Consider the following 14,048-nt stretch of genomic DNA (forward strand, 5'->3'; position numbering starts at 1 on the left):
AGTATGCCAAAAAAGGGGAGTTGCAGAGTACCCCTTGTGACTCAGCAGAAATGAATGTGACTAGCATCCATGGGGACACAGGTTCAATCCGGGCCTTGCTCAGTGGGTTAGGGATCTGGCACTGCCATGAGCTGTGGTGTAGGTCACAGATGTGGCTCGGATCCAGTGTTGCTGTGGCTCTGGCTTAGGCCAGCAGATACAGCTCTGATTTGATCCCTAGCCTGGGAACCTCCATATGGCACTGGTGAGGGCTTAAAAAAGACCAAAAGGGGGGGGGGGGTTCCCTTGGTGGCTTAGTGAGTTAAGGATCTGGAGTTGTCACTGCTGTGGCTTGGGTTTGATCCCTGGCCTGGGAACTTCTGCATGCTGTGGGTGCAAGCTAAAAAAAAAAAAAAAAAAAAAAAAAAATCAAACTTATTACCATTTCTCACTGAAAGGAACCATCAGAGATCCTTAAAAAACAAACACAAACACACACACACACAAAAAACAACTGATGATTTCAAGGCTGGGGCAAGAAAAGTACACTTCAGTCTTAAACACTGCTGTGTCAGAAAGTAAAGAACTGCTCAAAGAAAGAGGGGAAATATCAAAAGGAGAGAGCAAACAGTTTAAAGGGGCTTGCATTGGTCAAATTTGGGTCAATTTGAAAATCTAAATAATAATGCTGATAATGCAGTAGGATTCAATCACAATAAATTGAATATAAGAATCCATGAGTCTAGAACAGTACTTTGAGGTAGGAGAAGATGGGAAAGTTTTTCCTTTACAACAAAATGCTAATTAATATCACCAATGGAAAAACACTGATAATCACATCTTCTGAAACATTATTTTGAGAATAACACGACAGTTCCAACAGGCATTGCTGGACATAATTACAGTAGTCCAAAAATTTAAAAGTTTGAGAAGGAAGAGCCAGACAAGTAAGAAGTAAAACAGGAGAGTTTGTTTTCATAAAATCAGAAATCAAAGAATAAAAATGTTTCAAGAGAGGAGTAATATACAATGTAAAATGCTATTGGGAGGTCAAATAATATAAACAGGAATTATTTCTTGCCAAGTTTGTGTAACTAAATATTTTATGTTTTGTGTTGTAAGTAAAAGAAGAATGTTTTTAAAGAATATTTTCTATGGAGTTCCTGTCATGGCTCAGCGATTAATGAACCCAACTAGAATCCATGAGGACGCAGGTTCGATCCCTGGCCTCACTAAGTGGGTTAAGGATCCTGTGTTGCCTTGAGCTATGGTGTAGATCATAGACGTGGCTCAAATCCCACATTGCTGTGGCTCTGGCATAGACCACTGGCTTCAGCTCCAATTGGACCCCTAGCTTGGGAACCTCCATATGCCACAGGAGTGGCCCTAAAAAACAAACAAACAAACAAAAAAGAATATTTTCTAAAGGTTACTAAAATATTTTCTAAATAGAATTTAAGGAGGCTACTAATTTTTTCCTGTTGAAATGTTTCATTTTTCCTCCAAGGCAATACAAGTTCATTATAAAAAATGAATTATAAAGTAAACACCAGTTAAGAGAACATAAAACCTCACAATTCTTCTACCCAGGGACCAACTACTATCGACATCTTAGTGTTTATACTACCATGAATATGTACACTTTTTTCCCAGGCTAGGGATCAAATCTGAGCTGCAGCTGCTGCCCACAGCCACAGCAACTCAGGATCCAAGCCACATCTGTGACCTACACCACAGTTCTCGGCAACACCGGATCCTTAACCCATTGAGCGAGGCCAGGGACCTAACCTGTGTCCTCATGTATACTGGTTGGGTTCGTTTCTGCTGCGCCACAACAGGAACTCTTGCAATATTATTTTTAAGGCTAAATAGGAATACACTGTATGGATGTGCCAGTTTTATTTAACCAATCCCTTTCTGTTTATTATTTGGCTTTCCTCTTTTTGCCATTACAAAGCCTCAATGAACATCATTATAGCTATATGTCTGAACATGCTTAATTAGAAATTATTTCCTCAGGGAGTTCCTGCTGTGGCTCAGCACAAACACACCGACTAGTATCCATGAGGATGTGGGTTCCATTCCTGACCTTGCTCGGCAGGTTAACGATCCAGCATTTTGCTGTGATCTGTGGTGTAGGTCTCAAATGTGGCTTGGATCTGGCATTGCTCTGGCTGTGGCATAGGCCAGCAGCTGCAGTTCTGATTCAACCCCTAGCTTGAGAACTTCCATTTGCCGCACCTGCGGCCCTATTAAAAAAGAAAGAAAGAAAGAAAAAAGAAGTAATTAGTTCCTCAGGAAAAATTCCTAGAAGCAGAATTGCTAGTTCAAGACACTTCATATTTTTCAGGCTTTTGCTGTGTAATTGTTAAAATGCCTACTAGAAAGATTTTATTAATTTACATTCTCACCAATAGGATGAACAGACCCATCCAGCAGTCTCGCCAACACAAAGTGTTATACAATTTTTAAAATCCTAGAACTGTTTTAATTTTATAAGTGCTCTTTTCAAATAATAATTACAGTTTTCCGGTTGATTTTCTCATATCTGGCAATTTTTTCCTCTTTTTTTTTTTTTTAGGGCCACACCTGCAGCAACCAGGCTAGGGGATGAATCGGAGCTGTAGCTGTCAGCCTATGCCACAGCCAGAGCAATGCTAGATCCAAGCTGTGTCTGCAACCTATACCACAGCTTGTACCAACATGAGATCCTTAACCCACTGAGCAAGGCCAGGGATCAAACCTGCCTCCTCATGGATACTAGCTGGATTCTTAACCCAATGGACCACAATGGGAACGCCGTATCTGGCAATTTTTAAGTTAACTATTACTGAAAAGACATAGCAAAAATTTATAAAAGAATGTCTTTCATGGAGTTCCTGTCATGGCTGAGCAAAACGAATCTGACTAGCATCCATGAGGATGCAGGTTCGATCCCTGGCCCTGTTCAGTGGGTTAAGGATCCGGCGTTGCCGTGAGCTGTGGTGTAGGTTGTAGATGTGGCTCAGACCCTTTGTTGCTGTGGCTGTGGTGTAAGGCCAGCGACTATAGCTCCAATTCGACCCCTAGTCTGGGAACCTCCATATGCTGCAGGTGCAGCCTTAAAAAGACTAAAATAAATAAATAAATAAAAAAGAGTATCTTTAATAAATTGCTCAGACTAAGAAAGAAAACTGCAGCATAAAATAAGTTTATGTTTGCTTTTAGTAACAATAAAGAAGTATACCTGCTACCATCATGGGCCACATCTACTAAAAAAGGAGGAAAGGGTAGTTCTTATAAATGATAAGAAAATTTAAATGTATACTATAGTAAATAGAAGGACAATGAGGAATCAGTTTATTCCGCTAGAAAATAACAGATGTACATGGGTAGGAAACAAGAGCATCCTATGTTTATCCTATTCCTGAAAATGTTTGTGACTGTGTACTTACCACAAAGGTCTGCGTTCTTGTCCAAATTCTGCTTCATAGTAGCCATCTCTGCAGTCTTTTCCTACTAAATCATGAGGATGTGGTTTATATGGGTCATTCTTTGTTACTAATGTAATTCTCACTTTTCCTTTTCCAAAATAGTTCTTAATCTGAAAAGGAGGGAAATCAGATATATGATCCATACATACATCTCATTAAGAACTGATCTACTAAATGAGGGTTCAATTTATATACATTAGTTAGCATTGGATAAATAAAAGTCCAAATGATTATCAAGTGCAGTTTGGAAGAAACTTTGCAGAGAATACCAGTAGAGAAGAATTTACCACTCAGTTTCTTGGCATATTATTCTGTGTCCTAATTTTAATCGGTCATATCACCTCATTCTGCTTATTTTCCTTCTTTTGGGGGAGGGGTCTTTTTTAGGCCTGCATCCATGGCACATGAAGTTCCCAGGCTAGGGGGTCACATCATAGCCATGGCCGCTGGCCTACACCATAGCCACAGCAATGCCAGTCTGAGTCGTGTCTGCGACCTACACCACAGCTCAGGGCAATGCCGGATCCTCAACCCACTGAGCGAGGCCAGGGATTGAACCCGCAACCTCATGGTTCCTAGTCAGATTCGTTTCTGCTGCGTCACAACAGGAACTCCACTAGTCAGGTTCTTTATCTGCTGAGCCGCAATAGGAACTCCCTTATTTTCCTTTTATTTTTTTAAATTAATTATTTATTTATTTATTTTGTCTTTTTGCTATTTTTCGGGCCACTCCCGCGGCATATGGAGGTTCCGAGGCTAGGGGTCTCATCGAAGCTGTAGCCGCCGGCCTATGCCAGAGCCACAGCAATGCGGGATCTGAGCTGTGTCTGCAACCTACACCACAGCTCACGGCAACGCCGGATCGTTAACCCACTGAGCAAGGGTAGGGATCGAACCCACAACCTCATGGTTCCTAGTCGGATTCATTAACCACTGCGCCACGACGGGAACTCCATTTTCCTTTTAAAACAAGTAAAATTATACCAAAATATTATCATGGAGCATGAGGAAATACTAAGATGTTGAGTCACTGAATGCAATGCTCTTATATTCACTGTCATACCATAAACATCCCTTGAATGTATATATTTAAGCCACAATGGAACACATTTAAGCCACCATTATGGTCAAGTATGGTTGTTACTTAATACATGACATTTCATTTCACAAAAATATCTTTTTTTTTTTTTAAATCAGAAAGTGTATCCCAAGTATTCACTGTACCATAGGCAACAAATTAGGCTGTTTTGCAAAATTAAGTTTTCACATAGTAAGTAGATCTATGACACTGAGAATGAAGAGTTAAACATGGGAGAGGAAGGAGGACTCTACACAATGTAGGGAGGAGTTTATCTTTATTCTGGAAGATGGAAAATTTGCAAGCACAAAGCAAGGAATATAAAAACCAGCAAACAAGGGAGCGAGGCAGCTGGGTAAGAATGGGTGGCTTCATAGATAAGTGGGCATTAAAATCTATAATTCTGAATTTAAACCTAATTTGAACAGTAATCAGAAAGTATTTATTGCCTTTCTGAATAAAAGACAAGGTAACGACTTAAAAGTGTAAGGTAGGCTCAAGTGGAACTCAAGCTGCAAAGTTGTTTAGAAACTACTGGAATGGTAAGGATAAAGATCTTAGAAATGGTTAAGAGAATGTACAGAATAAGCTGAATTATGGAGAAGAGTTAAAAATCACTCTTAAAGGAGTAGAAGATTAGCTTTTTTTTTTTTTTTTTCCTAGAGCCACACATGAGGCATATGGAAGTTTCCAGGCTAGGGGTCTAATGAAATGTAGTATATAAACATAAAATATAAATGTAGTATTTCTATAAATATAGTACATTAACAAAGTCATTTTGGATCAAAAACTACTTTCAAAATTTATGTTAATATGAAAAAACTATATTTAAAAAGTGACAATATTTCAAATCAGTCAATGCAATCCAAAGTATCAGGGATAGGCAATAAACGTAAAGAGGAAAAAAGGCAAAAATGCTCTTTTTTCCATAGCCCCTAGATTAGCCAAGTGATTGCAGGAAGAATTCCGAATTTCCAAATACAGGTTTTTAATCTCCAGAACAATCTTGCTCACCACTGGAAGGAAAGAATGCTTTTTCCTCATTAGCTTTTTGTTCCATTAAAGGTGTTGTCATCCAAAAGTTGCCGATGTACTCTAAGCACTGGGAATCACTCTACACAGATTAACACTCAATATATAACAATCTGCAGGGATGAAGACTCTATACTTTATTTAAGAAATGTGCCTAGAGATCTATGCAGTATGGATCAATTACAAAGAAAAAAAGGAGGAAAAGCTGGTGACGATCACTGTGATGAAGCTGGGTCTTTAATGTAACTGCTGTAGTGAAAACATGATGCAGCTGACACACACACACACACACACACACACACACACACACACACGCAGAGGAGAACGATCTGTTACCTGGATAGACGGGTATGTTCGGCTGCTGTCTGTGCTGTGCTCCCCTGGAATGCTGCCTGCTGATCGCCCTTCACATTTGTATCTAAAACGCATTCCCCTCTGTCTGGGTTGTTCCGTAATCTCTATATATGGGTTATACCCACCTAAAAATTTTAAAAGGGAGGAGGGTGAGATTATGATAGAATTAATAATGGATCTTTAACCATCTTGTTTTTTCCAAAAGAGTAGGCTAAAAATTTTCCCCTCTCAATATTAAATGACAAAGTTGAAATGTAATTATTCAAGACTGGGTGGATAATTTATTTGATTTTCTCTCTCATTCGAGTTCCCATACAGTGTAAACACAAGCCATTCAAATCATATTTACTGCTGAGCACTTTATCGTTTAATATCTCTAACTAATGCCAGTGTGAAGTTCTGCGATAACCACTTCAAATATCCACTTCTCACCTGAGACCAAGCAGAAGGGTTTTCCCCAGAATTTTCCCAGAAGGGTCAAGAAGACAGTCTTCAGAAGTGCAATATTATACTCCAAAAAAGACTTTGCCTGACTTTACATTAGATTTATCTTAACAGTGGACTAAAAGACTGTTCATTGAAAATGAAAATGTGGAGTTCCCATCGTGGCGCAGTGGAAACGAATCCGACTAGGAACCATGAGGGTGCGGGTTCGACCCCTGGCCTTGCTCAGTGGGTTAAGGATCTGGCGTTGCCGTGAGCTGTGGTGTAGGTCGCAGATGCAGCTCGGATCCCGAGTGGCTGTGGTTGTGGTGTAGGCGGGCAGCTACAGCCCTGATTAGACCCCTAGCCTGGGAACCTCCATATGCCGCAGGTGTGGCCCTAAAAAGCAAAACAAAACAAATGAACAAACAAACAAAAAAAAAAAAGAAAATGAAAATGTATTTACTTTCTTACAGAAGGAAATGTTATGTTTTTTATATCTCTATGTAAAGGACTTACACATAGTAAAACAAAACAAGTTCCAGAAGGAACTTTAGGCTCAAAAGAATTTTCAATCAGTCCCATCTAAAGAATAAGACACAACAGAGGAAAATAAAATAATTATTTACTTTCTATAACAAATACAATTCAAAATACGGCACCTTTAGAATGAACTAATGATACACACAACATGGATGAATCTCAAAATAAATATGCTAAATGAAAGAAGCCAGACCAAAAGAGCATATATTGGATGATTCCATTCACGTAAAACTCTAGAATATATAAACTAATCTGTAATGAAGAAAACAGATGACTGGTTGCCTAAGAATAGGGGTCTGGAGTGATGAGGAACTTTGGAGGATGGTGAACGTATTAGTTATCTTGATTGTGGTGATAAGTATGTCAAAAGTTATCAAATTGCATACTTTTTTTTTTTTTTTTCCTTTTTCGGCTACACCTGTGGCATATGGAAGTTCCCAGGCCAGGGATCGAATCTGAGCCACAGCTGTGACCTAAGTACACCATACCACAGCTGCAGCAATATTAGATCCTTAACCCACTGTGCTGGGATGGGGATTGATCCTGCACCATTACAGAGAAAATGCTGGATCTTTAACACGCTGCACCACAGCAGGAAATCCTCAAATTGCATACTTTAAACATATGCAATTTATTTTACATTACTTATATGTCAATAAAGCTGTCTAAAACATATGCACCTTTATCTCCCTTACTATCTAAATCATGGAAATTCCAGTTCAATAAAGACACTCAAGTGTGCTTACAAGTGGGGTACCTAGCAACGTGTCTTTATTTCAGGGCTGTAAAGATGTCTTCCACTAAAACCAAACAAAAAACCCTTCCTTGATCAATTTAGTGATTTCTAAATTCCCACAATTAGATATGCACTTCTTTGACAAAAGGTTTATCCTTTGTTAGGATGCAAGCAAATCTTCAGAAAGGGTAACACAGTGGGTCTTATCAGTGTAGTAAAAGGAATAGGCCTTTTGAGTCCTACCCAGCCACATCTTAACATTGAAGACCCAGGAAGTATTATAGCTCTTAAGATTCCCACACTGTAAAATGGGGATAATAATACAATAGCACCTACCACACAAGGTTGTTGCAAAGATTGAAGATAACAAGTATTAAGTTCTTACCAGCTGCCAGGAATACAATGACTAGTCAATAAATGGTCTACTATTATTTCAGATGCTTTCTTGAAAACAACGATTTATAGTAATGCTATGATTGTATAACAACAGTTATTTTCATGGATTTTATAGAACAATGAAGCAAATAACACAATTATTAGACTACATAGAAGGAATAAAATGTTGTTTATGCTAACAAAATTCTGCATAAAATCACAGGAAGAGCAAAACAGTTAGGAATGCCTACCTACGTCAAAAGGAAAAGAAAAAGTTACTGAAGCAAAAGGGTGGGGAGAAAGGAGGGAAAAAGGAGAAAAACAGACATTCTAGGGCAAGGGAAGAGTGCATCCAAAGGTGTCCTGGCACAGGAGAAGAGAGCTGAAGAATCACAACACAGCCCCGGGGGGCTGTAAGGAAAGTGTGCAGTATACTTCTACCTTTCAAAAGAAAGTCACAAGTCAGAGAGTCTATTTGGGGATTTGGAGTTCATTTCTATGGCTGACAGGGAATCAATGGTGGGTTTTATGCAGGCAAGTCACATGATCGGCTTGACAGCTTAGAGTAAGAATTCTGGTGGCAGTGGACAGATTAAAAATAAAAGAGAAAAAAGCAAGACGAACGGTTTAGAGGCTGTTACAGTAACAAGGATTAGGGTATGTCTGAAATTTGGTAATGATAACAGGAATGAAGGATTACTTAAAAGATAAAACTGACAGTCCTCGGTGACTGAATATTAGGGTTAAGCGAAAGTAAAGAATCATGGATAGTTCCATACTTTCTACTTTGGGTTAATAAGTATTATTGGTATCTTTAATTTTATTCTGTTTGGTTTAAACTCCTTGTGCTTGAATTTATTATCTATTTATCTGTGCATTCGAAAGACAAAAATGCAAGGGAAAAACTGACTTTACCCTAATCAAGTTCACAATGCTTATTTCAATTTTATTGAAAAATATAAGGCATGCAGATGAGTATCTCAATTTCACATCCTTATATATCCTTGTATATTTCAAATAATCAAATTCACTTTCAAATATTTCACATCCTTATATATCCTTGCAGGAATATTTAAAAGAAAGTACACAGGCCAGTGGATACAGCTCCAATTTGACCCCTAGCCTAGAACCTCTATATGCTGTGGGTACGGCCCTAAAGAGATTGAAAAAAGAAAAAAAGAAAGTACGTTTTTCCTCTCCATATGAAGTTCAAAATACTCAACAGTATTTTTTTAAGTAATATCTTAAATCACTTACGTGGTTGAACTAAAGGTCAAATGAATCCCTGCCCACTGCTTCTTTAAAGGTGTCTTAGTGGGAAGTTGATATAGAATGACATCACTAATGGTAAGTGGCTAACTTTGGGGGGGAGGAGTGTGAATAAAAAAATGCTAGGCTCATAGTGAGCATTCAAATACTCATTAATTATACAACACTTCCTTAAATTAGGAAGCGAGTTTATGAAAAAAGTGTGTAGACAGGAGCACAGAAAAGCAGCTGTTGAAAGACTAGATAAAACATTTTTAAAAGATTTTTAAATTCTAAAAATGACAAATATTATCATATAACATCAAGGCTTTTAAACACCCTTGAACTCTATTCATCCTATTGTAGAAGCTCTTTATTGGTAAAAAGTCTAATCACCAAGTAACAGGGGTTACTGTAATATTCTCCATTCCCCCAGCTGGAAATAATCTCTTCCTCCTCTAAACTACTGCAGTGTTTTGTTTATGGCAATTATTCTAAATAACTATAAGTTAGAGAAGACTCACTGTTTTATTTCTTAAAAAAAAAAAAAAAACCTGCTTGTTTTATTTCTTCAAACTACTGAAGGCAGGAATTGTGACTTAATCAACAGTGCCTTGCACAGATATTTAATCTGTGGAACGAATGACTGAAAATCTAAAGATCTTTTTCTTCATGTAAATATTAAACACTAAAGGACTAGATTAATAATTATTTGGATTTCTCCTAATTGGTTCTACTACGGAAAAAAACAGTGTTTTGAGGGCACTAAAATCGCTACACCTTCATACTTCTCATATCCAGTCATATTCTAATTTCTTTATCTGTATTTGTGATTTACAAAAACACTTCCTCACTATAAATCATTTATATCTTGCATCTGTAGAGTGTACCAGTCACTTCCTTCCTCAGTACTGTATTCTGAAGTGCCATCCTTCCTGAAGATCAAAGGTTGTGAAATGCTATCATCTATGGGGTGGAAGAAGGTGAAATACAAATCAGGGAACTGTAGAGAAAATGACTACTCTTAGCTAAGACGATTTCCAATCACTACAGTTTTGAAAAATCATAAAAATGTCTTCAAAATCGGTTCCAAACGAGTTGATTACTGTACTTTTCTTCAACCAGTATTATGCAAAGCCGGGATTGATCCCTAAAATTTTAACAGTACTATAAAATGCTAATAAGGATCACAGTAATATTTGAAGTACAGCCAAAATGCCTGCAAGATATGTTTATGATTTTATTTGCACTCAGGCAAGAAAGAGTGCTGAGTTTTTAAGATTTAGAAAAGTACACTGAAAAAATGAGTGCATTGAAGCAAAAGTTAAAAATGGATTATCAACTGTCATCCATAGACACATTATTAACTAAAACCTTACAGCTAGGACCTGGAAGCAGCATCAATTGCACAATGAAAAAATATTAATTATAGTAATTACAACACTGTTTTAAAGCACTTTAATAAACATTTCTCATTTGATCTAAACTTTAATCTTCATAAAAAGAGGACAAGAATTATTATCCCATTTTACAGTTGATAAAACGAAAGTTCAAAATTATATGGAGTTTTAAGAAAAAGAAATTATAAATGACATTAGCAAATACAACAGTTGGGATCCCATGGGGTCGGATTCAAAGAACAACAAGCATAAAAGCAGCTGGGGATAAAGTCATAACAACTGATACGGCAAATAAGCTAAAATAAATGCAACTTAGCTTAAGATAAGGCATCTTGGCAGAAGCAAGTGAGTATTTAGAGTCAATGAAATTCCTGGAACAAAGTTCATACTGAGGGTGTATATCAGAATCACCTAGGTGTTTTTTCAAAATCATACATGCCCTGATCCCACCTGAGATCTGAATAGAAATATAAATCCATCTAAAGCCCAGATGTGTTACTGAAAAACAAACAAAAAAACAAACCTTCCAAGCACTTCTAACACACCCCTGATTAAGAACTACTGCCTTAAAACATAAAGAAATGGAAATAACAGTGTTCATGTCTCAAGAATCAATCCAAAAATTAATGTACAAGGATGGGCCAGGTGATAGATAAACTAGGCAGAGGAATTCTGACTACTTGTAACTCTTTCCCACTCTAAAAAGCTTAGCTAAATGCAAGCAAGAGAGAAAAGCATTATTATTGAGATAGCCTTCAACCATGCTGATTTCTTCAAAATAAATCTTTTACAAAATCAGTATTTTAGCTACTGTCAGTAACATTTCTTAGAAGACAGCATGTCAATGTGTCAACTCAGTAACTACCTGGAGACCGCATCTGCTTCACTGTAGTATTAGATAACAGACTGCCTGAGACCCAAAGGAGCAAACGGGACTAACAATATATGCTTTTCAAATATCACCTCTCACTCACTTTGGACAAAAAGAATATAAGATCTATTCTTCTTTCCTCAAACCAAGGAATCCACATGAATTATGTTGATGACCTTCTTTTCCTTATGACACAGGTGAGTTTTTCCATTTCTTCTCAATAATGATAAAAATTCAGCTACCATTTCCCACATGAACGGAATTGAATCCAATTAACAAAGGGGTAAAGAAAACTCAAGACTGTTCCCATAAGGACAGAAAAAGACTAATACAGATGGTGTAAAAGAAATCAAATGAAGCATAAATTACATCAATCCAATTAGCAAAAGGACACATGGTTTATTACCAAGCAATTTTTATTTTACTTTTTTCTTCACAATGCTTACCATCATTTAAGTGGACGAAGGAGACTGCCTCCAAATATCACTGTGAAATTCTACTCCCCTAGTTTAAATATACACAAAACCATTTCAAATTGTTTAAAAGTTAACAGGTATTCTTATACCTTTTTGAAAGATCTATTTTCTATCTAGCATCTGGTCTTGTCTTTTTATAGGTTTTAAGGTTTCATAAAATTCTAGAATCATCAGGATACTTAAACAACATTAAGTGCCAAGGGTTTCTAATAGCTCCTGTTTCCTAGATGTCTGAGTTTCAAAACAGCTCCAGTAGAGAAGAAAATTAACATTAATGGGCATGCATTACCTCATTTGCTCCTAACAAGATTCTGAAGTAGTTATACCCATTTTTAAATCACAGAGTGATAGAACTGGAAAAACAAAAAAACAAAAACAACCCAATCCAGGTCCATCATGAACTAAAGTCCAGGTTTACTCCAATACATCAGGCTGACTCTCTCAACTGAGTCTTAAGAATCCAAGTAAGGGAATATGCAGATGAGTATTTAATTGATGTATGTACCATAAGATAAATAAAGGATGTAAGAAATTTCAACGAAGAGATTCTACTGCCTTTGGTGTATAGGGTAGGGGAATATAAATCTTGAATATGGGTGAAAAAAGCAGAGAAAACTGTGAAAAAAGTAGAGAAACTATAGTAAAAATAGATGGCAGATCCAAATCATCTGTTTTAATACTACCAGATTTAAAAATCAAATATACAGGATGCCCATTTAAATACAAATTAAATAATTTTTTTTGTGTAAGTATGTCCCATGAAATTATTTGGGTCATATGCCTACAAACACAATCATCTGTAGAAAACACAGATGAAAGAAAGATGGGACAAAAGGAAATTCTGAGTCCCTCAAATTATATTTGAGAAAGATACTACACAAACCTCAGATGTTCCCAATTATGACTCATCATCTGATTCCTCCCTAGTCATTTCACTCACTCATTCCCTTCACTGGCTATCATATATCACTTTAATTCTTTTATACCATGGTTATCTCTACATTTTCATGTGTTGCACTTCTGAAGGAGCCTTCATGTTTATTTTGTCTAGTTTTTTACTTAAAATAAAAATCATTTGCTTTACCTACCAATTCCTGCTTCCAATTCTATCATTAAAGATTAAGTTGAAACATATAGTGATTTTTCCCCCCTTACTCAAGAGAAAACATTCTCTTAAAATTTACACTGCAAAGTTGGTTAAGTGGTGGGTTTATAATTTCTTCATGTACTTCCTATTATGCGGCATCACAGAACCATACTAAAGAAAACTAAATCTAAAATAGATAAGCAACAAGAATGTACTGCATAGCACAGGGAATTACAACCAAAATCTTGTAATAACCTATAATGGAATATAATCTGCAAAAACCAGAATCACTATGCAATTCGTGTGAAACTAACACAATATGGTAAATCAGCTATACTTCAACAAAAAAATGTTTTTAATACTAAATAAAAGTAAATTCTCTCTACCTTAAAACATGTTTTACTAAAGATAGTACTATTTATTAGTAAACAGAGCTGTGCACACACAAGAACACTTGCACTTTCTACTGGAACAATGAGAAGGTTTAAATTCAGAGCAAATAATGGCTAATTTTATTTACATTCAAAAGAACAGAATCATAAATATACAAAAGTAATGACTGTCTATCCATACCTTGGATGTGACTGGGAACATTTTTCTTATAGCCTATCCTAAATTAATTGTGTCAGAAGACTGGAATAAGCAATAAAGACAGCTTAACAGAACCTGAACTATGAACTCCTAAATAATCTGATAATTTAGTTGAACAAAATTTAGAATGAAACATTCAAAGTCCCAGTTATTTATGGTACTTTTATAATTTTGCTTATGAGATTATGATCTGCTACTTTCACGTTAGAGATCACACATTCAACTACACACACCTATTTACATATGACATCCGGTGAGAAATGAAGAAATGGCCTTAAATGCTTGGTAATCAATAAAAATACTTTTTGAGGTTTTATACTACTTTAATACACACTCTCAACTAGACAAGGATGAACTAAGCAAAAGGTTTTCTTGGTCCTCT

At 36.6% G+C, this 14,048-nt stretch overlaps 1 protein-coding gene across 2 annotated transcripts in view; it reads right to left on the reverse strand.

Moving 5' to 3' along the window:
* The window catches only part of REL (REL proto-oncogene, NF-kB subunit), a 38,654-nt gene that overhangs the window by 22,354 nt on the left and 2,252 nt on the right, over nucleotides 1-14,048 (reverse strand). For both annotated transcript variants that reach the window (XM_013996137.3, XM_005662527.4), the window contains exons 2-3: nucleotides 5,899-6,041; nucleotides 3,414-3,562 (exon numbers count right to left, since the gene is read on the reverse strand). In XM_013996137.3, the coding sequence (XP_013851591.1) occupies nucleotides 3,414-3,562; nucleotides 5,899-6,041 (292 nt within the window). The remainder of the gene's footprint in view (nucleotides 1-3,413; nucleotides 3,563-5,898; nucleotides 6,042-14,048) is intronic.

This window comes from Sus scrofa, chromosome 3, assembly GCF_054392235.1.
Source record: "Sus scrofa isolate SSC_HxYL_T2T_F1_AM1 chromosome 3, Sscrofa_HxYL_maternal_Yorkshire_Landrace_v2.0, whole genome shotgun sequence".
Classification (NCBI taxonomy): Eukaryota; Metazoa; Chordata; class Mammalia; order Artiodactyla; family Suidae; genus Sus; species Sus scrofa.